Here is a 27460-nt window from a genome sequence, read left to right as displayed (position 1 = left end):
TTCAAAGCCTGTATGCCGTCAGTATTACTAGGAATACAGTCACCAGGAGTGACATGCAGTAATACTTGTATTTATAATAGTTTCACTAACAAAAATATACTCAAAAGGCCCTTGTTTGGGAACTATGACAAACTGCAACATATTGTTTTTGTTTCACTAACAAAAATATACTCAAAAGGCCCTTGTTTGGGAACTATGACAAACTGCAACATATTGTTTTTAAGTTACCATTTGCAAAGGTTAAGGAGTCAAATATTATTAGTTATTGCCCTCTGACTGGTCCGTCTAATACTTAATGGCCCATATAATTATAAATGATCAGACGGGATGGCCCAGGCTAGGCACATCTGTGGTGCTGGGAACAATTATTAAGGTTGCGTCACCACACTAATAAATTTGCTAACATTGTCGTGTTCAAAATTCGAGCCAATTAACTTACGGTGCAACTGTGCCAAATTTGACCTGTCCAGCCCACTCCTGAGTCCTGACCCCCGGATTGCCACTCAAGTGTCGGTCCCTGGCAACAAGTACCTAACCATCTCGTTACTATCCTCTGGGAATAAACATGCATTGTACGGGATAGAAGGCCAGCAGTGCATGTCTCTGGGTCATATGCCAAGACCCAAACAGGTAAACAGCAATCACGATGCTAACTTTGGTCCGTGTCGCAGTAAAGATTCCACTGTTCCAAAATGTCCCTGCCTAGACACACGACCCAGCTGGCCTATTCATACGAACGAAATGCAGCCCATGATCAGGATCACTGATAACCCAGGGCAATGACTAGTTAACTATCTCCCTCCCTCGATACACCTTCATAATGGCTGCTCAGCATCTCATGCAAATGAAGATAATGAACAATAAGCAAAATATATACTAGGGTAAAATTTTTTGTAATTAGATTTATATATTAATATTTTCACCTGGTTAGGTCTACCTCTTTATCAGTCTACCTACCTATAGAAAATCCACTTCCATACGTTTGTGTTAAGTGTGTGTGTGTGTGTGTGTGTGTGTGTGTGTGTGTGTGTGTGTGTGTGTGTGTGTGTGTGTGTTAAGCAGTGACAATCACTAACCTGCAGCAACTGCTGGATCATTCAGTCCAGCCTGGCTGTCGTTCAGACATCCCGGGGAGTGTCTGTTAAGCCGCTCGTCTGCTGGGGGTATATAAAAAAGTATATACCTGTGTGATATACCTATGTGGAGAAAAGGAATAGCCTATATGCTAGACAATCCTTCCAGGCTGTGTTATTGTATAAAAAACATTTATTCTAGAAAGGTTTTATTTTATGGTGTTTTTCACACACCAAATATAAATGAAAAGCATATTCAGGAAATAAAATATACTGACAAGGAAAGGGTAACAGCGTGGCAACAAATCGACTCACTGGGGCCTCGCCCGCTGCACCCCGACATCTGAGCCAAGGAGGCTTGCCTACCCTTGATATAAACCGTTCACTGACGCACCGCTGAGCTACAGTCACCAGTCTCACACACACACACACACACACACACACACACACATCGATGTACGGGACACGACGGTCTGTTAGTGTCCAGGGAATGTCTTAAACTCACCCATATGTCTGCATCCCTAATTAATTAAGTCGCGTTGTGGTGTTTTTTGCTTTATTTTTGAGCACATATCGGCAGCAAAATGATGGAAGAGGTGCCACTCACCCATGCGGTCGGCAAATTATGATGGGCCGGGAGGCAGGACTACAGTTTAACGCAAAGCCAGGCACATTACCTCGCCAGTGCATCTGCAAGACTGTGGTCTGTTAACTGCAAGGATACTACATAGTCCCCATGCTTGGATGTAGAGCCTTCTAGAATTCTTGATTACCAGACATCTAGCAACTACCCACGAACCGAAGCTTCAACCACCGGTTCAGTTTCCCGTTCGCCGCACGGCATCTCGCGTAGTGACTTGCCTGGGTGTTGTTATTAGGCTCTCAGTCGCCTGGAGAGGTGCCACAACACAGCAAATGATCGTACTGGATCTCTCAGTGTGTGTTCAGAAGAGGAAACAAAGGCTGCCTGAATATGGAAATTAGGCCTCTGCGAGGTTCCTTCCTTATCGCCCTTGTACCAGTGTGTGTGTAGGGGGGGGGGGGGTAAGGACTGAATGGAGGATGTTGCCGTCTGACGATCATTAAAATGTTAATCTATTAACATTGTGCCAAGAAAGAGATTGACAAATATCCTAATATACAAAGTTCAAATATTAAAGTCGAACTATAGTGAACGGATAAGATATTTTCGAGAATAAGGCTTGTCAGCGTGAAGCGTGAAGTTTTCTTATTAACATATAGACTACCTATTAAGTAAACTACTGGATTCATTCATATTATTTAACGGTTAATAACACCATCCGGCGTGCCTCGTTCCGCTGATTTACTGATTGAATAGTCAACATTCATTACTGTTGGCTTGTTAGGTATTTGGTTGGAACAGTTGCCATGACAACATAACGTCATATATAGACTGTGTGTGTGTGTGTGTGTGTGTGTGTGTGTGTGTGTGTGCCACGCACGCCAAACAAGCCTGATTGAGAATGACACGTGTAGAAAAGGTTAAAAATTCGGACACTTGAATCTTAGTCATGCGTACTTTTTCAATCTGTGCTAACATTGTCAAATCTTATCAAAAACATCTAAATAAATATATAATCATTCAAACATATTAGCGTCCACCTGAATTCTATTAGCATTGAATATTCTATCAACAAAGATCAAGTACTGCGTGACTGTCACGGTGACTGCACAGGATGCTTCATAATGAAAAAAAACGCTCGTAACTCACCTGCTGGAAGCTGAAGGGCATGACGCGGGTGTCGGAGGAGCCGCCGCCCCGCCTGGAGCCGCGGTGCCGCCTCGCCGCTCGTCTCGTCGGTAATGAAGATTTACTTCCTCGTGAAGCGGTGCTCCAGGCCTGGGTCGAGCACCGATTCGAAAGTGTTAGTTGAACCCATAAAGAAAATTAGCAAGCTATTTCTATTTTTAACTTTAATGCCCATCTTCGGTCCTCCCCTCCCGTACACATCCTCGTACATCAAAATGCCCTCCTGTGTGTTCAGACGTTCCCAGACTGATTGAGTAAGCGGCAAGGAGCACCTGATAGCTATGAATATGAGAGAGAGAGAGAGAGAGAGAGAGAGAGATTATCCGTAATTGGCAAAATAACATTATCTCAGGGCGCCTCCAAGCACACACACACACACACACACACACACACACACACACACACACACACACACACACACACACAGTCACATCCATGCGCCCTGAGGGGAGGGTGAGGGGGCCCCCATTCCGCTTCTTAATTGTGCGGCGAGTATAGTTACTTATAATTATAGTTACATGGTTAGTTTAATAGATAGTTCAATAGTTAGTTTGTTAGATCGTTAGATGGTTAATTACTAGAAGTTAGTTAGTTAGGTAGTTAAGTAGGTAGACACTAGGAGATTCAAGGGAGTATACGCTACAGCTGAGCCTGGCCGCGGTGCTCATCTCGTCATTGGCTTCTGGGCTTGTGGTATATATATAAACCACAGTTTACCTTCTCCAGGTTTCTCCAGGTATGTACTCATTTATCGACCAGCCAGAAAAGGAGGGCAAACAGCAGGCTGGGCTGGGCGTCGATTACTTAGGCCGGGATTCGAACCCAGGCCCTCAGATTAGTAGTCAAGCATTTTAACCAATTCACCACGAAGGCACCGATCACAGCTTTATTACAAGTGCATTACTGCATAAGAAAGATGTAATTCATATATACAGGTAACTCGCGATTTACGCGAGTTTGGTTTACGCGTTTTTGAAATAACGCGGGGTCCAAAATCCAAATAAATGTTTAATTTAGGCGTTTTTTTCACTTATACGCTATATTTTATGGAGTGGCCACCAGATGTCTCACGCAACTGGACTCACACGGCCACACAAGCTGAACTCAGTTCTTCCCGCGCGCCACTTGAACAACAATACAGTACCTACGTTGCCACGCTACTCAACAATAGGGGTGGGCAGGTACCGGTACCAGTACCGGTACTAACGGTACCAGCAATACGGTACGTTACCGGTACCAGTACCGGTACTAACGGTACCAGCAATACGGTACGGTACCGGTACAGACTGCTCGGTACCGGTACCAATACTAGCCAGCCCCTCATGGTGTCCCTCATTTCTTCCTCACACGAGAGAGGCTGAGAATGAGTGCCTGAGTGGATATCTCGGTTCTGGTGACACGCGGCATGCAGCTGTTTGTTGTGTGGGTGTGGTTGTGTGGTTTGTAAACAATGCAAATGGCAGCCGGGCTGGGATTGCGTGAAATATTTCCTCGTACAAGACTCATGATGTACAGTTTCTGATATCATATTCACCCCATTATTCTCACTAATATTAATAATTAATAATGAAAACAGAGACATTTTTTTCCAATATGATTTTTTATGTAGCTTGTACTGCTCCTTAGTCATACAATCTTAAGCCACCTGTGACATCAAGATCAAGATCATACAAATGGCGCCCGACGGAAAAACGGGATAACAGCAAGGCATGGACGATCTTCCACCGATTTAGTCTTTGTATAGTAGTTATTAGATCGCCCTGTATTCTATGGTAACATATTATAGGACAGCTACGGACTATGAAGGATTATAAACAATAATAAAGGTAAGTTTGCCGTTGTTGTTGGATAAGACGAAAAACAGACCCTTAAAAACATCCCAAAGAAGAAAAAAATCATTAAAAATTTGTACATTCAGCGTATAACGCGCAGGGCTAAACTTTCAGGCATTTTTTATGTGAAAAAATGCGCTATACGCCGAAAATTACGGTATTTATTTTCGACAGACACCCACCTCTTGGTTGATTTACATTGTTTTTGAGTTACGCGCCCTCTTCAAGAACTCAACACTCGCGAAAATCGAGATTTACCTGTATAAATATATATATATATATATATATATATATATATATATATATATATATATATATATATATATATATATATATATATATATAAACTTCAATCAGGACAGCTTACATGTAGCACGCTCGTGGGTGTTATGGGCATCACAGCAAGGTTTGTAGTTTCCAAGTTATCTCAGCTCGCCAGAGGAAAAATAACAGTCGTAGAAAACTGGTTGCCCCGTCCGTCATGCCCGTGAAGCTGCAGCCTGTGGTTTGTGACGCAATTATGAGGCCACATCTAAGTGTAAATACAGTTGTTTGCCGAATATCAGCCTTTTGTATGACATATCGAAACAATGAATGTATGTATTTGTCATATAATAAAATTCCAAATATAGCAAAGATCTCACTTCATCCCTGAAATGACGAGGACCATGAAAATATTGCAGCAGTCGGACGGACGGAAGGACGGACGCACACACACACACACACAGGGCAGTAGATGTGTTTCTAAAGTCGGGATGTGTTTAGAATATATTAGTCGGTCTGTCAGAAATGTCGCTCCACCGGCGGTCACTCGTGGTGACAGCAAAAGACGTTATCTAAGGGAGTCACAAAGGGATATCACAAGAGTATTAATAAAAGATCTAGATATACCATTTTCACGTAAATATTGTAAAAAAACATATGTAAAAGCTCTTCTTTCTGCCTTGCAGTTTGTGCAGAGACTGTTTAGGCTCCGTCATGGCAAAGCGTTGATATGCAAATATTCTCACAGCACTTGATAAATCTCAAGACAGATCACTGATTACGAATATCCAAATTGTTTATATAGCTCGTAAAAGTGTTAGTCAGACTACTCGCAACTGGTGTTCCGTCAACAGCTGCCTCAGGAGTAAGCGTTGTGTTGGCCGCCGCTACATGGAGGGCGTGTGTTGGTTTATGCTTCGCTGCCAGGTCAGAGGAGACACCAGCACCTAATGTCGTCTGACAAAAACACAGACCCGTGCAGATCACATAGGGAGGTACAAGGCAGTCGTTCTTGTTGAGGGTTGGCTGGTGTGGATCCTTAGCTGGACACCCACTGATGGTGCAGAAAGCCTATCACCTTTGTTCGTGTCTGCGCATCAGGGGAGAAGAGACCATTGGTGGTGGCGTCCATGTTGTAAACACGCGGGCCACCTAGCACAGCGTTTCAGGCAATGCCATCCATTACAGAGTGTTTGTACGACGTCACCGCTCAGAGATGTCTCGCAGTCACTGAAGAACCTTGTCGATGCTGAACGAAACTATGTCCCTCGCGCCCTCCAATGAAGAATCTCTGCCGGGAGAGCACAGCCTCGCCGCCTCCCGCTACGGACGGTCACTTGCAGTTGTTCTCCTCGGTGTCCTCCATGCAGGTGTGGCACTGCACGTAACAACACCAGTGAAACTTGCAGTTGCAGTGCCATGTGCGTGTGTACTGGTGAGTGTTGTACCCGCCGGCGCAGCACAGCAGGTCACAGCCACCTGACCCTGATGATGAAGAGGAGCAGTGAAAGTCTGACCGATACTCTGTAACTCTAACTCTGTAACCATCACTTTGTAACGGTGCACTGTGCTGGGAATTTAAAAAAAAAGCTCTGCTGGGTCACAATTATTGTGTCGCATTATGTCGAATTTTATTGCATACAGCCCCTAGAAGTTCGGCAGGAAACTAGCAACAACATTGATGATTACGCTAAAAGGTGTGGAGAAACAAACACTGTAAAATGCAAGTAAATTTTGAGGTCGCAGTATATTACCTGACGAAGTTCTGTTGCATTTGCGACCCACGGTGCCCAGCGAACCCACCGCGGGATTCATCTGGCAGTAGTTGGGACTCCTTTCCAAGTGCACGAGATGAAACTTGCGGGGCCGTCGAGCTCTTCTCCTGACCCTCTCCAGACGCAGGTGAGGCGTGGATCTTCTCCGGCCCTGAGCAAATAAGGAGAATCACTTTTGCAACGAAAAATTCGTTGCTGTTCCACCTCACCACTGGCGACATATGTGGCTTCCTGTAATGCTAGCAATATCAATGTATGTAGGTGGGAGAGTATTATAAATATTATTATTATTATTATTAATATTATTATTATTATTATTATTATTATTATTATTATTATTATTATTATTATTATTATTATTATTATTATTATTATTATTATTATTATTATTATTATTATTATTATTATTATTATTACTATTATTATTATTATTATTATTATTATTATTATTATTATTATTATTATTATTATTATTATTATTATTATTATTATTATTATTATTATTATTATTACTATTATTATTATTACTATTAATATTATTATTACTATTATTATTATTATTATTATTATTATTATTATTATTATTATTATTATTATTATTATTACTAGTAGTAGTAGTAGTAGTAGTAGTAGTAGTAGTAGTAGTAGTAGGAGAAGGAGGAGGAGGAGGAGGAAGAGGAGACATGGAAACATGGAAACATGGACGAGCAGGCAGCAGAAAGCGTATGGCTCATTGCGGGACTGCCTGCTTTCAGTGATTTAATCAATTCATCAGCCCTAGGAGTGGCTTACGGGAAGGATTAAAGCACTTCTGGAGGAAACATGGAAACATGGACTAGCAGGCAGCAGAAAGCCTGTTGGCTCATTACTAGGCTGCCTGCGTTCAGTGATTTAATCAATCCGTTTGCCATAGGAGTGGCTTGCAGGGAAGGATTAAAGCACTTGTGTACCTACTCTTGGGAACGTTCAGTTCACACCCGTTGCAGCAAAGTGGCGATCAATGCGTTTCTTGAAGGAGTTGATGGTCTCGGCGCTAACCACTTCTGCAGGAAGGCTGTTCCAGTGGCGAACAACTCTATTTGAGAAATAACTCCTGCCGATGTCGGTATTGCATCGCTTTGCTTAAATTGTTTTTCCGTTGTTTCTTGTTCTCAGGTTAGTTTGTAGCGTGAAGAGTTTGGAGTGATCAACGTTGCTGAGCTTGTTCAGGTACTTAAAGACTTGTATCATGTCTCCCCGCAGTCGTCTCTTTTCCAACGTGAAGAGGTTGAGTCGCTCGAGTCGTTCTTCATAGGGTTTCGTCCTCAGTGATGGTATCATCTTCGTGGCGCGGCGCTGTACTCTCTCAAGTAATTCAATGTCTTTCCTGTAATTAGGAGACCAGAATTGCACGGCGTATTACAGGTGGGGCCTTACCAGTGAATTATACAAGGATAACATAACTCCCGGCGTCTTGTATTCGAAGTTCCTCGATATGAACCCAAGCATTGTATTGACTTTCTTACAGGCGGACTTGCAGTGTTTTGTTTGTTTCAAGTCACTGCTGATGGTGACCCCGAGGTCTCTTTCCTCTTGCACAACATGTAGTGGTTCGCCACCCATGTGGTATGTGTGGTTGCTGTTTCTGGATCCGATATGCATTACTTTACATTTGGTAGTGTTGAAGGACATCTGCCATTTTTCTGACCACCGAGTGATCTGGTCCAGGTCTCTCTGGATAATTTCGCAGTCTGCCGTCGTGAGGGCCTTCCCACCCACCTTTGTGTCGTCGGCAAATTTTGAAAGATTGGATTTTAATCCTAGTTCTAGGTCGTTCATGTATATGATGAAAAGTATGGGTCCCAGCACTGACCCCTGTGGCACTCCACTTGTGACCGGGAGCCACACGGAGGCCTGTCCGTTGAGTACAACTCGTTGTTTTCTTTCAGTGAGCCAGTCTTTGATCCACGCTGTCAGATCGTCGCCTAATCCCGCCGACTTAAGTTTCTTGAGGAGTCTTTCATGTGGCACTTTGTCAAAGGCTTTCTGAAAGTCTAGATATATAACATCACTGGGGATATGATTATCCCAGTTTTCATAGATACCTTGGAAGAAGTCCAATAAATTGGTTAAGCATGAGCGCTTGTTCCTGAAACCGTGCTGCGCATCGGAAATGATGTTGTCTTCAAGGAACCTAACGAGTTTGTCTCTGATGATCTTCTCGAGGATTTTTCCCGCCACTGAGGTCAAGCTGATTGGTCTGTAGTTTAGGGCCACACTTTTGTCTCCCTTTTTGTAGATCGGTGTTACGTTCGCTTGTTTCCAGTCTTTCGGGACTTTGTTTTGTAGTAGTGACTGATTGTAGATGGCGGTGAGTGGCTTGAGGATTTGCTGCTTGAGTTCCTTGAGCAGCCTGGGTGACAAGTCGTCGGGTCCGGTAGACTTGTTTGTCTCGAGTTTGTCTAGGTACTTTTTCACATCCCGTTCGTCGATTGTACCAATTTCTAGGGGAGTGATTCCCATCGGTGGGGAAGGGCTCTCGGGTACGGACTGGGTATTCTCGACCGTGAACACAGACGCGAAGCTCCTGTTTAGGATTTCGACCATTTGTCTACTGTCCTGTGTTAGTACGTCACTTTCATCTTTTAGGGGACCGATATTGCTTTTTGTCTTCTTTTTGGTTCTTATATACGTGAAGAACTTTTTCGGGTTGGACTTGCCTTCGCGTGCAATTTGCTTTTCATAGTCGCATTTACTCTGGCGAATGAGTGTTCTGCAAGCTCTGAGGCTTTGATGGTACTGTTCGCGTGCCTCGTCAGTGCTGTTTTCCTTTAGCAAGTTGTATTTTCTCTTCTTCAAATTAATCGCCCGTCGAACTTGGGTAGTCATCCATGGTGTGCTTGTGGCATTATTTGTTCTCCTTGTCTTCATGGGAACAGTCGTTCTCTCTACCTCCAGGAGTTTGTTCTAAAGCCGTTCCACGCGCCGTCCACCGGAGTGAGGTTCATGGGTTCCCAAGTTGTCTGGGTTAGCAGCTCACGAGCGAAGTTAAAATTGGCTTTTTTGTAGTCTGGAATCTTGGACATGTTTTCGGTGAGTTCATGGTCTGTTCTGATTTTTAGGCGAATTAGGTGATGGTCGCAACCATCCAGTTATTCGCCGACTTGACATTCACGTGTGAGATCTGAATCACTCACGAGTACTAGGTCTAATAAGTTATTTTCCCTCGTCGGTTGGCTAACAATCTGAGTAAGAAAAGTGTCCTCTAACATTTCGAGCAGTCTGTTACCCTCCCGATCTCCAATCATCGTGGTCCAGTCAATGTTGGAACAGTTAAAGGAGAAGGAGGAGGAGGAGGAGGAGGAGGAGGAGGATAATGATAAGAAGAAGAGGATGAAGAGAAGATGAAGAGGGAGAGGAGGTGAATGGAAGGGGAAGGGGGTGGAGAATACCTTATGCACTGAGACGGACTTTGCCTTCCTGTACTTGTGGAAGAGGTGCTTCCCGATGAAGGTGAAAGGCGGGAGGGTCTTCCAGCAGGTCTTGACGGTGCAGGAGCCCGGCACGCCGTGGCACTTGCACTCCGTCCTGATCCCGCTCCGCACGGCCTGGGGGCAAGACGCGGGTTAGTGCTTCACGCCAACATGGGGACACGGCACCCCCTTGGCACCCCTGGAGCTGCACACCCCCCATCCCCCACCCCCCCCAAGAAAAGGTAGTGTTTTCCCTTTCGCGATGTTTGTATTAATTAAAAAAAAATATAACAAAAATAAAAATAATAATAATAATAATACATACACACACACACACACACATAATAATAATAATAATAATACGTGTTATTATTATTATTATTATTATTATTATTATTATTATTATTATTATTATTATTATTTATTTATTTATTTATTTTTTTTTTTTTACGTCGTTGCCTGTTGCGCCGGTAGGCATCTTCCTGGTGGGGCCTGATGGTCGGCCCAAGGCTTCCTCCAGGTGGGGCCTGATGGTCGGCCCAAGGCTTCCTCCAGGTGGGGCCTGATGGTCGGCCCAAGGCTTCCTCCAGGTGGGGCCTGATGGTCGGCCCAAGGCTTCCTCCAGGTGGGGCCTGATGGTCGGCCCAAGGCTTCCTCCAGGTGGGGCCTGATGGTCGGCCCAAGGCTTCCTCCAGGTGGGGCCTGATGGTCGGCCCAAGGCTTCTTCCAGGTGGGGCCTGATGGTCGGCCCAAGGCTTCCTCCAGGTGGGGCCTGATGGTCGGCCCAAGGCTTCCTCCCGGTGGGGCCTGATGGTCGGCCCAAGGCTTCTTCCAGGTGGGGCCTGATGGTCGGCCCAGCCCGTTCTGGCGCAGGCGAGTGTTTATAGTTGCGCCATCTTGCGTTGGCTCATGCTGCCCCCCGGAACTCGTTCTTGATTCGCTTGGACGGCTTCCTCTAGAGTCCGGGTTGATGGGTGGTCTTCAGGACAGCATGTGGGTAGTTTTAAGCCACTCGGCGGTGACTGAAAAATCCGAGTGGTAGCGTGGGGATTCGAACCCGCGTCGTCCATCACGCTGTGAATGTGGGCCCAGTACGCTACCAGCTCGGCCACCGCCTACCCTATTATTATTATTATTATTATTATTATTATTATTATTATTATTATTATTATTATTATTATTATTATTATTATTATTATTATTATTATTATTATTATTACTGTTATTATTATTATCATTATCTTTATTAGCAGGTGTTGTTATTGGTGGTGGTGGTGATGACGGTGATGGTTTTGCTGTCGCTGCTGTCCTTGCTTCTGCTACTCTTGTTATACTGATAGAGCAGCCATCAGGATGAAAGGCAGCTATACAATCGTTCTATTCATAAGCTTGTGCATACGCTATAGCTGCGCGTGGCTGCGGTGCTCATCTCTGTACCTTTGGCCTTTTGAGTCTGTGTTAAGTAAGAACCCAATACCCCGGGACACGGGCCAATGTGATATCCGGGATTGCCACAGTTTACCTTCCCCAGGTTTCCCCAGGTACCAATTTATCGACCAGCCCGGAAGGGAGGATGAACAGCTGGGTGAACTGCACGCCGACTGCCCGGGCCAGGATTCGAATCCAGGCCCGTGGATTCGTAGCCAGGCGCGCTGACCACTGCTCCACGGATGCGCATATTATTCTTAGCAGCAATATTAATATGCTCAAAAGGAAAAGTATTAAGAAAATAGTGCTAGAAGAGAGATAACTAAAGTACCTTTAGTAACAATTATTACACTTCTAACAGCCGCATGTGCAAAGGAAAAAATTGGAGAATAGTGGGAGCAGGGACAAGAATGCAAATTTTCTAGGCAAGAACAGTTTCTGGTGAGCATGCACGGAGCCGCCGCTGCCTTGTGGAGGCGGCGCCCCGGACACTAACCCTGCCTCCCGCCCGGTTGTTGTGCAGGTTCATGAGGGCGCGGCCGTCCCCCTCCACCTCGCGGGCGTCCAGGAACTTCTTCGCGAACCTGACCCCGAACCTGCAAGCGGCCGGGAGGAGGAAGGAACAAGGGCCGATGAGTATGGGGCTGCGTGCGTAACTTGTTGAATCTGTCTCATTATTGTGAGTGTTGGTATATCAGTATTTGGGTGTCCTGTGTATGAAAGTACGCTGTTTGGTGTACATGCACACGTAAGCTTGCTTCATTCTGAATGCCCCGCGTTTATCATCTTTCATATATGTTGTACTGGGGCATGCATTGACAGTAAGTCTGTGATATATATGTCCAGGAGAATGAAGAGTTCAAACAGGACATTCTTAACATGCACCTCTCACCTAATGTCGGCGCTGCAGCCGCCCCATTTCCACCCGGAAGAACTGTACCGCCCTCGCCTGCGGTCGTCACAGCCAAAGGTGATGTTGCCACGGGAGCAGGCGGTCGTGACGCTGTGGGTGACTCCCGAGCTGGTCACCGCGTACGTGTAGGCGGCCTCGCGGCTCCCTGTGGATACCAGTGAGAGGATTGGTGAGGGAGAACAGGTGAGGGCCTTCAGAGGTGCACCATCGCTCACCGCACTGAACTGTTCCTATTTGTCAATAACTAACCTGACATCCATTAATATTTTTGTTTTTTAGAGGCATAGCTGTCATAATTCACAAGAGATTAATACACTAGGAACTTTCCTTTGTTGAGAAAAAAAATGTCAAGGAAGCCTTCAGCCATCCAGGTAACCACACCAAGAAGTCATTGTATATTCTTTTCCGTAGACCAACACAACTGAGTTACGACAAATCAGATCATGTTCGCTGTTACTTATTTATGAATTCCTGAAAAAAACTAATTAACATCAAGACAATTATTTGATTCCAAGACATTCTTTGCGTGTAATGCGGCGTTCGGAAGAAGCGGGTGAAGGACTGCTGCCCCAGGCCACCGGTGCGGCAATAACCCAGCAATGCCACATTCAAGGGCGGCCTGTCTGCGTGTGTCTGCCTTTTTCGTCATAATCACCGGGCGGCCCCTCGATGGTGATGTCCCGAGGGCTGATGGCGGGAGCAGCAGCACTGAAGAGTTCTGTGGCGTTATGTTTAACGTCTTGCCTCCACGAGATTATATGCCGATACTGACCCACAGTTTGCTGCCTGCACTTCATGTCAGGCATGTATGGCGTCGCAGAATCACAGAAGTCATGTAAGGTATTCTTGTCACAGATTTCATGCGGATACTTGCTGATGGGCCGTTACAACGCCAGAAAACGGGCACACAGATAAAGAAACCCAACTGGTTCTGGCACCAGCGCTACGAGTGATTTAGATACAAAATTGCAGGGGACGCGTGGCTGGTGGGGGTGAGGCCGGCCATTAAGGGGGTGACTGGGCTTGCTGGGGAGGGGGAGGAGGCGGCCTACAGCATGATTGACGGGCGGCCACTTTTGATGCTCACCCGACTAGCTCCTTCAAGGCATGACATTTATTACTAATAAATTTTACTTTCGGTGCAATGATGGCCACGCTGACCACACTGGCTCCCTCCCCTCCCCTCAGAGATGGGTGTGGCCAGCGCTGGCGGAAGTCGAGAGTGAACTCAGAAAGACCCAGTATTTATATATTTTGCATCTTACGAATGCTGTAAAAGTTGTCTGATAATGTGAAAACATACATGAACTTTAGCGTTCATAATTAATGTGTTCAGTTAATGTGCATCTGCCACTGAAAGAGGAGCTGCGCCCCCAGCACAAACTACGCCACCGGGCGGATGGCAGGGCGGGTGTTTTCTTGTCCCCGGCCATACAGGCTTCGTGATGCGACAAATGATCTGGTTCAGTCCGGGGCCCCATCCTGCCCTGCTCAACTCACTCCCCTTGGTTTTTGTAAGATAATGTCCGCGGGCAGCGAGCCTCATTGGTGGCTTTTGTGCCAGATTCCCTCCGTTAGAAAAGGATCATCCAGGAGAATGTACCGTAACTGATTGTTAAGACTGGTGGCACAAAAGACTTTCTTCATTGACTGTCCACAACGCTTTCACAACGAGGGGGTGCAGGCCAGTCCCTGAATAGTGAACATGTCACGCAGTAAATCGGTCTGCAGATCATCTTCGAGAGGAGTTTTTAGCAAGTTGAAAGTTACATGAACACGGACACGTAGCTGGTAAACACTCATAAGAATCCTGCTCATCTTGTAGGAAGGCTTACGAGAAGAGTGCTGTTCGGTGAAGAAATATGGCAAGCTGACCATGTCCTGGGGGGATCTTACCAGGCTAATGGACCTTTGAATTGGGTTTTAGAGAACAAAAATGACAATCGGTACAAAACGAGGATTACATGCTATTACGTAAACAAATAGAGCTGAGGGCAAAGAAGGAGATAAGTAGGGGGAACAGGGGCTCAGGCAGGGAGCAGTGAAAGAGACGTGAAAAGGAACGGTGCGCACGTGTTGAGGGGACGAATCAACCCTTGTGGGGCGCTGTGTGCTCACCCTTGCCCGGCGGCGGGAGAATAATGGGGACACGGTCGCTGAGAGCCTCTGGGAGCGGGGATGGCCTGCTGATATGTCGCAAGGGTTAATCCCATGCTCAAGTGCGGAGAAAGGTTACATATACCTTCCCCTCCACGACAGCTTAATGGTCAGGGATGCAATGCAGTACGTGCAGCTCGGGCTACTTTAAGAGGTTCATCTGGAGTTTTAGAAGCCCAGAAACATGAATGACTAAATCGTCTTACTCTTATATTATGATTATTACATATGATCCTGAGCGACAGAAGTACAAGTAACATCCTGACGAGTGAGAACGTAACGTAATAATAATACATTGATATCCTACTATAACACTGCTCGGTCACCTACCAGTGATCGCGACCTCGCGATATATAAAAATCTAAATAGCAGTCTAGTTACCATGAACATACATAGTGGGAGTTTGTCAAGCAGACTCCCTATGATACAATTACATTAAAACACTGGCTATGTAAGAACAGATGTGGAGTTATAATATAAATAGGGAGAGGGAAACCACAACGTGTGTGACATGAAACATAAGAAACCTCTCAAAAGATAAATATAAGGACACATGTATAAGAAACTATCAACTGGCATAGTTACAGACAATGAAACGTTCATCTAGCTCCTAAAAAAAAATACAGTAGTGAAACACAGTACAATGTTAAGTATAGGAGCAGCCAGGTTTCTGTCCCCTGACTTGTCTGAGAAAAGGAAAAACTACCTTGCCAGTGGCCTCCCGGCATCCAGTCGCCGTGTCTGCACAACCAAATAATCGTGCAGGACAGAGTTTCTCCTAATAAGGTAGCACATGACGACGAGACTGACGAACATCAGAAACATTGGTACAAAAAATCCAGGGTACAGGTAGGGGAGATGCAAATAATCAGGCAGCGTTTCCTCCAGGGTTTCCGCAAACTCTGTTTTGTTTGCGAAAGACAATGAATTAAGGGAATTAGTCACATACGAGATGCTGGAGAAATGAATGTCATCGAGAGACCGTAGAGGAAACACTCGATGGGAAATATTGGCCGTGAAAACCAGACGGATCCGGGACGGGTACGTTGTTATGTTAGTGGAGCGGATATAGCATGCTTCCGCTATGGCATAGTGACCAGTAACCCGTTGATAAGTGGTCCCCTCCGGCAGATGACCGATACATAGAATGACTGAGGGAAATAAAATAATGCAGACCCTGAAAGTTCTTATGGAAAACAGGCGTTGGTGTTAGCTGCTTGTAGGGGCACAGGGAAAAGAGCGTCAGACGCGTTCACGCGGGTGAGGGCGATCTCGCATACCCCTCCCCGAACTGGAAGGAAGGCAAAGAGAGACGCAGAGCAATAGAATCGCCCGAAGACCGTCTCCTTGCAATACTGCAAGAGTGAGTAGCTACCCGTTGAATACAGAGCGAAATCCTTCGCGATTAGAACAAGAGACGGGGACGTGTCCAGGGCCAACACACTGTCCTTTGCCGAAAAAGGAACAGGACAATTTCGTGTGCCTCAAACACGTCCGCCGTCTGAAATGGAACATGAATGATTATGGCATCAGGGGTGAGGCTGGACTCAATCAAGGGGTAAAAATATTGACTCATGTCCGGGGTGAATAAAGGCGTCAGGCTATAATTTTGATACCCGATCTGGACAGTCGTTCTCAAATCGTGTAGAGGGAACAAGGCAGGGGTGACTCTACCGTGCGCTGCATCAACCATGTTGCTAATAACCTGCTGATTAGCCGTTGCGACGGAGTTAATGACGTTTTCCAATACATGCCCGTTACAAACGAGGGTGTTACTGTCACGGTGCTCGCTTCCATCTTTGTGTTAGTAAGTGCCATACAAGCTGCATAATATCAATCAATGTCTGAAATGTGTAGTTTAGAAAAGCATGGATGAAACCTCGCCAGCCATTATTAACTGACCCACAAGAACGATGTGGCCGAACGCGCTGCTGCTGGTAGACGCCAGGGAACAGTTCCACCGATGATGCTGGAACTGCCGCTGGCACTCTCGCAGGCCCGCCCTCGCACCTTCACTGATGGCCACCATGGCGTCAGGCGCCCGCGTACAGATGCGGCTCTGCCAGAGCCGCATCTGTACGCATCTGTACGTGAGGCCGGGCACCCGCGAGCACAGCAGGTGGGCGCCCAGGACCCCCGCTGACGACACCGTCCTGGGGGAAAGGAAAGATGGGGTGAGGGGGAGGCAGATTAAGTATACGTTAGTGTAGGGACGACCTGCAATGCATCATGATGTGAAGCGCCACCACATACGAACTTACGCCACACGACTCTACGCACTATGTCATTGTCCGAACCTTTTCAAACCATGTATGGGCTACCATGTACTTCCCCAGACCAGCCTTGCGTCCCGATACACCCATGACAAAAACGAGTATGCAGACACTGACATTACTCGTCATCGTCTGGCGCATTGCTAGAAACTCACCATTATGGCGAAGATTGAGGGATACATCATACACGCACGTTGCATAACTAAGTCGGTTTCATTCTTTAGCCTGTTCAAAAGTAAGGGATGGACTACACTGCATACTATTTGTGCTGCTTCTCGAGAAAAATAGTAAACACTATTGTTTTCTTAAAAAAAATATCTCAGCTTTAAAGGTCTACAAAGCTACGTGTGCCAGTCTTTCCTCTCCAGGGCCCGGGGTGGCCCAGGCTCATTGGGGTCGCATGGAGAGGCTGCGGTGCCCAATCATGGGTATTCGGATGCCGGACAGATGACCGCCCCGAGGCTGCCGGCGAGTGGAGGGTTGGACTTAATGACCAAGGAAATTTGCCCTATACTTAGCGGCCGTGAAGCTCTTTGATTGCCGGGGGTGTTGCGCCGTCCCTGCGTGTATCGCCGAGGGAGGAGGGAATCTCCGCCACGATTAGCATAACAGAGGAGTCGGTCAAGTGTAAACGCGCCACCTCAGCTGTCTGCTAGCGGCGGTGTACTCGTGTTTTGTATTGCTTTCTGGGGCCGAGTTCCTACAATACTTTTGTTCCCTAATATTAATGTCATCACAATGCTTCTGAAAACACTGTATTACCTCAATTACTATTTCCATAAATAAATGGCCGCCATCAAGTATAGTAGAGTGGTAGGGCGACGCCTTGGATGCGCTGCGTCAGCCCTCATTCTTTACAATCCTTCTAGTTCATTTCTCACGTAGTTTTAAGTAATTCCAGCCGAATACTCACAGAACGTGCCTCGTGTGACACACTTGTTAGCTCACTGAACAGCGTCCCTCCTAACTAGCCTTGATATTTTCAGTGAGCCAATTCGTACGCGTGATGTCACTCGTCGCCGTGCAGGGCAGCTCACCGCCAGTGATTGTAAACACTTCCTGTCCAACCTTGAAACTGATATCTACATTCCGCGTTTCTTTAACAGTAGTTTATGCCACTTGATATTTTTGACACCAGTAATGACATACTTTTGGCAGTGTTGTAAAGTGTTTTCCTATTAAAATGGCTCTATTTTTAAGTGATTTGCTGTCGAATTTACGAAGAAAAGTAAGGTGAATTGAAACCTGCTGCATAGCCAATTTTGACTTTAAAGCCCAACGATTGCAAAAAAGTAACAAAATAACTTACAGTTCCAGGTAAGATTAAGATGCAGGAAAAAGGATACAGGAATTATCAAGTTTCGAATCCTGCCGTGGCCGGCCGGCGTGCAACTCACCCAGCTGTTCATTCCACCTTTCGGGATGGTTGATCAATGGGCACCTGGGGAAACCTGGGGAAGCCAAACTGAGATACCTCGGATGTCACGCTGGCTCGTGTCCCGCGGTGATGGGTTCGTAACCACTACAGGCTCAAGGACCAATGCGACGGATATGTCCCCAAATATACCTTACTTCTATGTAGCCATTTATGCCTGATCTGTACCGAGATGTGTGAATTAATCCCGGAATACGTGCACTCGCGGCGGTGAAAATCAACTTCAGAGCATAATGATATGTACGAGAAGTGTAAATACTCTTGCTGGGTGTTGTCTTCAGCCTCCCGGGTGTGACGTGAGCCGCGCATCGCAGGGATAGGAGATTGTCAGCTCGTCAGTGCATCTTAAGACTAAATGAACAAAAGTATCAGAGAGAGAGAGAGAGAGAGAGAGAGAGAGCGCGACAGAGAGAGAGAGCGCGAGAGAGAGAGAGAGAGAGAGAGAGAGAGAGAGAGAGAGAGAGAGAGAGCATCCTATCATCATGTACTACCACAAAACCCATTCCTCGTGATCCTCCATGAATTTGTAATGAATTTCTTTTCTCCTATTTTGGGCAATCCTAGTCACAGGGCGCCTCGTTTGTTTGTTCTCCGTCCCGGGATGGCCTGGCGTAGGGGGCGGGGCGGTTCGGGGGGAGGGGGAGGGGGGGGGGCTGGGAGGGGTCGGCGGGGCAGGGCGAGAGTTGGTGTCGGAGGGAGGGTGGAGCTTTGGGTGGACGATGGGTGGAAGTTATTAGTGGGAGGAAGTGGATGCTGTGGACGGGTAGACGTTGGTGAAGGGATGGAGGAAGGGAGAGACTGATAGTGGAAGATGTAAATAAACGTAGGGTGGAGGTTGTTGGTGGAGGGATGGATGGATCGGTGGAAGGTGGTGAAGTGAGAGTGATGGTCGAGAAGCCGTAGCGATCGCGTAAGAAAAAAAAAAAAAAAAAAAAAACATGAAACCACTGTTATCCAAGAAATCTAGTCCTTGTTATGCCACGCTAGGGCTTCAGGAAAGGCATGCTCAGGTAAAATGTTTTCCGTACATTTCCAGGTAGGTACACGTCTAGGAAGCCAGGGGTACGGACGCCCTCCGCTGCCTGAAGCTACAACTTCCATTAATCGAACTTCTCCTTTTTCAATATTTTTTTCTACTAAATGAAGTTCAACAACTGATGAATAAAACATTTATTCAGTTACTGCGTCAGCGTCTTGCACATCGTTTGGACATTAATTGGCTGGTCTGCTGGGCTGTCTGAACAGCCATCCTCAGAAGTACCTCGTCGGTTCATTATTTCAAGCCATCATCGCTTCGCCTGGGCAGAAAAAAAGGGCCTCGCAAACCACGGAGCCTTGGTGTGGAGGCAGTTGTCCACCTATACGCTTTATTATCGTCCGCCTCCTTCCACGTAGGTCATATCGGAAACCGATGTTACTGTTGTGATTTTAACCAATGCATAGGAATATTGATATAGTCCTAATGAAGTTTACATATTTCCTTTTAATATTATTTCATTATTATACTTTAAATAAAATTTTCAACTTTCCAGTGGTGTCTTTTCTTATGAGAGCTAATTGGTCTGGTGCGTACAAATTGGTAAACATATCCCACTGCAAGACTCCACTGAACGCACACGACGCCCCAGCACTGCGTAGCGACAGACTATACGCATCAGATCGTCACTTCTACGTACAGACAACTAAACACCAAATGGCGGGAAGCACACAGCTCCTGGCATTGTCGGGAGGCTTTCAAATTGGTCAGGAAGATGACACTTGAAATAAAACGCGGTCGCAGTACGAAAAAATGAGCACTGATTTTCTGGACTCCTGCGGCAGGGGCGGCGCGTCACCTGCCCCATACATGTGCTGGGGTGCCAGGGAGGGGCGGCGAGGCCCATAACATCTCACCGCTGAGGCGCCCCGCTGTGACCACCAAATACCTGGACAAATTGTTTCCAGTAGGCCTGTCGGGGGCGCAGTCGGTCATGGGCACGGGCGGTGGTATCTCTACGCCGGGGCTGGACGACGAGTAATTAGCTCATAATTGCTGCTGATAACGGTAACGAAGCAATTATGACGAGAGGCGTTACCTGCTAAGTGGTCTCTCGCGTACCTCTTGTGATATGATGCTAGCACCCACACGCACGCACGCACGCACAAGCCCGCACACACACACACACACACACACACACACACACACACCAAAAAAAAAAACGCTCCCTTGGTGTTGTGGTTAAATTCTCAGTCTGCCATCACAGTATATCGAGGTTCGAGCCTTTCTCAGGTCGAAAGCTGCTTCTGCTGACAAGGATTGGCTGCTGTCCCCTCCGGAGGAAGGGAGATGAAGGGACTGGTAGGCGAGGTCCCACGTATACTCAAAGGTCAGTTAAATGAGATCAAAGCTCTCTGGGAGGGTATCGATTGGTCTTCAAGAGTCCATCACGTGATCAGACCGTGAGTAAGTTAAACACACACACACACACACACACACACACACACACACACACACACACACACACACACACACACACACCTCCTCCTCCTCCTCCTACCGCACCAGCGCACTGCATTCCACCACCTCACCTCCCCCCCACCACCCCAGACCCCCATATCCCTTTCATATTGTACATTTTCCCTTTTTTTTTATATATATTTCAAAAGTGTATTTGTAACGTGTATATTTTCAGCTTTACAGCTGCTATCATTTAATAAACCGTTTATTATTATTATTATTATTATTACACACACACATACACACACACACCCTCACACGTCCACACACACACACACACACACACACACACACACACACACACACACACACACACACACAAATATACTACTTTTAATTGAGTGGTGTATAACAATGCTTAAGAATAACAATGTTTTGGCATAAAACTAAAACGTTCTAGCTCTCTTCACAGAAACTGTTTTTGGAACAATCAAATTCTACATAAATGCCTAAGCTGAAATTGTTTTCCAGACGGACTGGCAAGAGAAACGCCAAGGCATCTCCATAGCCACCCTGCCCTAAAATTACATCATTGAGACGGCCACACGGCGACGGCCGCCCTGTATCCCGCCGCCCTGACCCGTGGCCGCCGCCGCTCCTTGTCAACACACGCCTCAGGCACGTCGGTGGAATGCCTGGTGCTCAAGTATGTCCGGCCTGACCTGAATGCGGCAGAGAACACATACTGGTCATTCCGTAACACACTGGGATGCATTCATCAACGTCGTAGCATATAAAATTACCGGAAAAACACGCACCCACGTCGACAATTACACTCATTGGTATTATTTATGGCATAACTTTACGCTCTAATGTAACTTTCAGTTCTAATTTGGGATTTTTACATAAACTGGAGTTAATGGAGCTGTAAGCTGCACTGTCAATGCCACGATATTCTTAGTATATTTACCTCTGTCATGCCTAAACTCCGGAGCATGGCCCGGCTGATGCGTGTTTGCTTACCTGACAACCGCCTTTTGTTCCGCCTACTGAAGGGTATCTCACAAACTCTGGCCGCCAGGCTTATGAGAGGCAGCGCCAGTAATAGTAAAGCACTGGAGACAACATGCGGAATTTTATGTCATACACGGAATGAAAACTATTTACCCAAGAAAAACTCATCACTAATATGCAAAAATATAGCTTCAGCACCATTGCGATGTACAGTAAGATGTAAAGACGTCCAGTTTTGAAACTTTAATAACCATGTGCTGAGACAGAAGAATCGAATTGCCGATGAAAAACGAGTGTATTGCATTTTTTTTACACTAGAGGAAACAACTCAAGGGCAAAAAAAGTAACAAATTCACATGTAAGTGTAAACATGATTAAGTGAATAACAAAGGAATACTTCTATGTGACAGAGAAAGATACGTCCAAAGAAATGTTCTTTAATTAGTGTTCCGGCGGTCTTATATGATGGTACACAACAGTGGAGGACGAATAGAAAAAAAACCCCATTATGGAGAAAATAAAGGCCGGCAGGAGTATCATGACGGAGTTGAGTTGACCACAGGATACTAGACACTAACGATAGGATATATTATGCATGAGTAAGTTACGTCATGCGCCAAAAAATTATAAGTACATAAATTAAGAGTCTGCAAGAGGCCAGTAGGCTTAAACAAGGCGACTCCTGTAAACCTAACCCCACGTAACCTAACTATCCGAGACAGAAACAACAACTTATATAGAAATGTTATAAAAAAGGAGAAAAGAAGTCCCGTTAGACACACGATGAGAAACAATGAACTCATAATGTCCCCCAAGGAAAAGTGAAACAGACCAACAACAGGCAGGGATGAGTAACGGGAGGAGGGTCTCGCCACGACACGCCGAGAACGCAACTGAATGCCCAACAATGCCATGTGCCCCCCGGCCTGCCCTCGCCCGCCTGCACGCACACCACACACACACACACACACACACACACACACACACACACACACACACATTGAGAAGAAGAGGAAGCGAAGGAAATACAGGTGAAAAAGGAGATAATGCCTTGTCAAGATGAAGAGACTAATATTTATAATCTGTGGTGGAGTGTGCGGAAGCGAGGGGAAGAGAGAGAGGGTCAGAGTTCACTAGAGGGCTGGAGGAGGAGAAAGAGAAGAAGGAGGAGGAGGAGGATATGGAGGAGGAATAGTAGGTGATGGAGAAATGGGAGAAGAAAGAAAGAAACGAGATGGAAAATGGTAGCGCGAGAAGGGAGCGTGCAAAGAGAGCAATGAAGAGGAGGTAGAGTGAGTTCAAAGGGCAGGGTTGAAGAGGAGGAGGAAGAGGAGGAGGAGGAGGGTGGCAAGCAGGGCAAGGAGGAAGAGGAGATGGTGGAGGAAGAGAAGGAGGGCAAGTAAAAGGAGAAGGAGGAGGAGGAGGTGGGGGAGAGCGCTGGCCATTTCAATGCAAGGAGGGTGTCGCTTGGTATTTAGCCGCTGCTGCGTCGGGAGTGTCAGCGGCCTGGGCAAAGGGGCGGCGTGTCTGTGCTGCGGCTGTGGAGAGGGCAAGGCTGTGTGCTGTGCCGCGGAGCAATACTCTCCACAACACTGCTTTTTTTCTTATTTTCTTGTTCTTCCTCAATTTTCTTCTTTGTCTCCTCGTTTTCCTCCTTCTCCTCCTCCTTATCTTCCAAAGCATATTTTCCTTTTTTCATTGTTTTTTTTCGTTTTTTTCTGTTAAGTTCTTCCTCATCTTCTTGTTTTGGCTTTTTCATCTCGCTATTCATCCTTTTATTTTTATTTCCCTTCCGTTTCCTTATTTTCCGTCTTCGTAGCTTGTAAACATGAGGAATGAATCGTCTGCAGGCAATATAAACAATGAAAGGAGGACAGAACGCTAAAGAAAAGAAGCAACAGTAATCGAACATATGTACCGTACGTGTATCTTCATTAGCTCGATTATCCTCATTAGAAAGCAGAGTTTTAATGATGAGTCTTCCAATTACAGACAGTCTTCCAGGTACAGAGGTCATTCTCTCTCTCTCTCTCTCTCTCTTGTTTCTTCTTCAATTTCTCCTCCTCTTCCTCCTCTCCCTGGTGTTGAGCTTAGTCATTACACAAGTTAATGAACACTCCCTAATCAAGCAGGAAACATGGAAACATCTTTGTCAAGAATGACAAAGATAGATGACTTATCGGCCCTGCGGATGACAATGCAATCGTTGCTCTTCAGTTCTTGGCAGCAGTTCGAAATTCAGGTGTGAGGAGGGAGCTGCGCTGGCGTCCTCTTGTGATCTTTGCTTCTCGGATGATTTCGGCTTGTAGGGCAGGTGATGTTGTTACCCTCTTGTCGTTCTCGAGCTTTTGAATGTCTTCGAGCAGCATTTCCAGTTCTATGCGCTTGGTGAGCGTTTTTCCTTAGGAGGAAACACATGGAGGACAACACCATAATATTGACAAGAGAAAACAACAACAAGAGATTCAAAATGACCGAGGCAGTGCTAATTTACACCCAGAAACCTGCAATAAACATACAGCAGCAACCCGATACGTCACTCCCGACAAAGAGGCAGCGAGCGCCAAGCTAAGCTGTGATTGGCTGAGAGCCGCGCACACTAACGCGCAGGCTCAGCGAGGCAATATATAGCCCCGCCTACCAAAATCCCTCGAAGAAGGAGAAGCAGCACACACTTTGCCTACACCTGCAAAGAGAACATCTTCTGAAGATGGCTGAATAGCCGAAAGACGTCTTTGGAGACATGGATTCTATTACTCATAACCAAAAGACCAGCCACAGTGAAATAGAAAACAATTATAAGAGAATAGTGCAAAATTGCTGTATATATATATATATATATATATATATATATATATATATATATATATATATATATATATATATATATATATATATATATATATATATATATATATATATATATATATATATATATATATATATATATATATATATATATATATATATATATATATATATATATATATATATATATATATATATATATATATATATATATATATATATATATATATATATATATATATATATATATGGAGAGAGAGAGAGAGAGAGAGAGAGAGAGAGAGAGAGAGAGAGAGAGAGAGAGAGAGAGAGAGAGAGAGAGAGAGAGAGAGAGAGAGAGAGAGAGAGAGAGAGAGAGAGAGATGTATATATGTAGATAGATAGATAGATAGATAAATAAATAGATAAGAAGATAGATAGATAGAGATAGATAGATAGATAGATAGACAGATAGAGATAGATATAGATAGAGAGAGGTAGATAGATCTATAGATATTCAATACATTTACATCTCACAACTTCCCTGAATATATAAAGATCCTATAATTGCTATAAACAATGAATGGCAGTGGACCCAACACGGATCCCCGCGGAGCGTCATTCATTAGGCTGTCCCGGTCCGATTGCCTTCCGCTGACTGACTGATGACATTATAATATCATTAGCTCTCTGTAACCATAAGGTAACATGCTCTTTCGGCCACCTCTTCCGATTCTTACAGGAGCAGCGAGTAGCGGGCTTTTTTATTGTTTCCTTTTGTTGTGCCCCTGTGCTGTGTCCTTTGCTGTAAAAGAAAAATAATAAAATAAATCACTAACCAGCTGTCATACAACCCTAAATAAATACACGGGCAAGTAATTATTATACACGAAATACACTTCCCAAAAAGTGAATGACGGAGAAGCCAACCAAGACAAGACCTTCGACTCTCTCCTCCACCATACCCACCACCCCCACCACCACCCATCAACCCCACCACCAGCACCACCACCCATCAACCCCACCATCACCCCACTGCCCACCACCATTCCGACCCCCTCCCGCACCACCACCCCTCTCAGAAGCATCACCACCGCAGAACAATCCAGGGCGTGGCATTCGCTGACGAAACGAAAATATCACAACCTTTAATGGCAATGGTGCTGCTGCGTGTGTGTGTGTGTGTGTGTGTGTGTGTGTGTGTGTGTGTGTGTGTGTGTGTGTTCCTAACCTAACCTAACCTAACCTAACCCCTGATGCCCCCTAACGAAATCCAGGAATTGGCGTGTTCGTGGATGGTTTATAAGAATCTAGCAAGGGTTTACTAGGCACGTCGATCTGAAGCTTGAGAATCAATTGTTACCTTTTCATTAGAACAGTCTTGCACTTGTTTGATCTTCCCGTGAGTTTGATAATATAGATACACACTTCTTAACTTATTATTAGAACAGTCTTATTCTTGTTTACTCTTCCCTGGGGTTTAAAAATAGAGAACCACTTGTTAACTAATCTTTATGACTTTCTTACTCTTGTTTACTCTTCCCGTGGCTTTGAAACTAGAGAACCACTTGTTAAACCTAATGTGGTGTGTGTGTGTGTGTGTGTGTGTGTGTGTGTGTGTGTGTGTGTGTGTGTGTGTAAATATTTCATGACGCGCACTTTGAAAACAGGATCAGCTTTTAACGAATAATCTGCCTAGCAAGAGCTTACGCATTTTTACGTAATCCACTCCCTCCATTATCACATCACCTGTTGTTGCTGTTTTTTGTGTCCTGCTTTTTCTCGTCTCTACAAGTAAGAGGGTGTTGCCTCGGTACAGAATTCGTGCAAGTTTCTCAACGTTATTTACTTTTTTATTTTACTTTTTAAATCTAAGAAAATAAAAGTATCGGTGATGAGTCCGTAGATTTATAATGGACACAAGGCCTTGAGGATGTCAGCTGGTGTGCATTTTCGTGGTGAGCGAGACAAAAGATGAGAAGTTAATTTGAAGTGATTTATATATTTACACGTAGTAGCGGTATTGGAAAAAAAATAATCTTCAGCTCATATTAATTATGGAAAACGAAGGGAGTTAACATATAATACGGAGTTTTCGATTACTGTTTTATTTTATTTTATTTTATTTATGTTTTTGCTTTAGTTGTTGTTAGGTATTATTTTTCTTCTTACTCTCCTCGTTGATTTTGTTGTCATTATTATTATTTTCCTCATACTTCTTCTTCTTTGTCTTTTCTTCTTTGTCTTTTCTTCTTCTTCTTCTTCTTCTTCCAGGACGCTAGCGTTCTTCAGGATGAGCTAGACAGACTATATGATTGGGCGGGGAAGTGGCAGATGGAATCCAATGTCGGGAAGTGCAGTATTCTGAGTGTAGGAATAACCCTCACACAATTATATACTCCTTAAATGACACCTGCTGAGTAGGTCTGGTGTGAGAGGATTTAGGAGTCTTAGTGAGCACTGACCTCCGTCCTGGAGCTCAGTGCATTCAAGCTAAGAATCGTGCAAATAGGGTACTGGGTTTCATCTCGAGGAGCGTAAGCAATAGGAGCGCTGAAGTCATCCTCAAACTCTACATAGCATTAATTAGACGTCATTTCGATTATGCGGTTCAGTTCTGGTCATCTTACTGTAGAGTGGATATCAAGTAGTTAGAATCTGTACAGAGGATGATGACAAAATGATTCAAGGGTGAGAAACTTGCCTTTATGAAAATAAACTGAAGCATTTAAATTTATACGCCTAGGAAGGCGAAGGTTACGATGTTACTTGATCGAGGTTTATAAATTGTTTAAGGAATTTAATAAAGGGATGTAAATAGGGTTTTGGCTGTAAAGAGCAAGGTAGAA

The 27460-nt window shown here is 45.2% G+C and overlaps 1 protein-coding gene across 1 annotated transcript; it reads right to left on the bottom strand.

Moving 5' to 3' along the window:
- Positions 1-5037: 5037 nt before the first annotated feature.
- On the bottom strand, positions 5038-18682 carry LOC126993643 (protein Wnt-7b-like). The gene is made up of 7 exons (XM_050852810.1): positions 18618-18682; positions 16568-16818; positions 12488-12653; positions 12092-12191; positions 10147-10302; positions 6695-6866; positions 5038-6425 (listed from the first exon to the last, which is right to left on the bottom strand). The coding sequence occupies exons 1-7, from the start codon at positions 18680-18682 to the stop codon at positions 6274-6276; spliced, it is 1062 nt and encodes a 353-aa protein (XP_050708767.1). The 3' UTR covers positions 5038-6273.
- Between the last annotated feature and the right edge of the window lie 8778 nt (positions 18683-27460).

Source organism: Eriocheir sinensis, unplaced genomic scaffold, assembly GCF_024679095.1.
Source record: "Eriocheir sinensis breed Jianghai 21 unplaced genomic scaffold, ASM2467909v1 Scaffold649, whole genome shotgun sequence".
Lineage (NCBI taxonomy): Eukaryota > Metazoa > Arthropoda > Malacostraca > Decapoda > Varunidae > Eriocheir > Eriocheir sinensis.
This window is presented reverse-complemented; position numbering and strand designations above follow the sequence as displayed.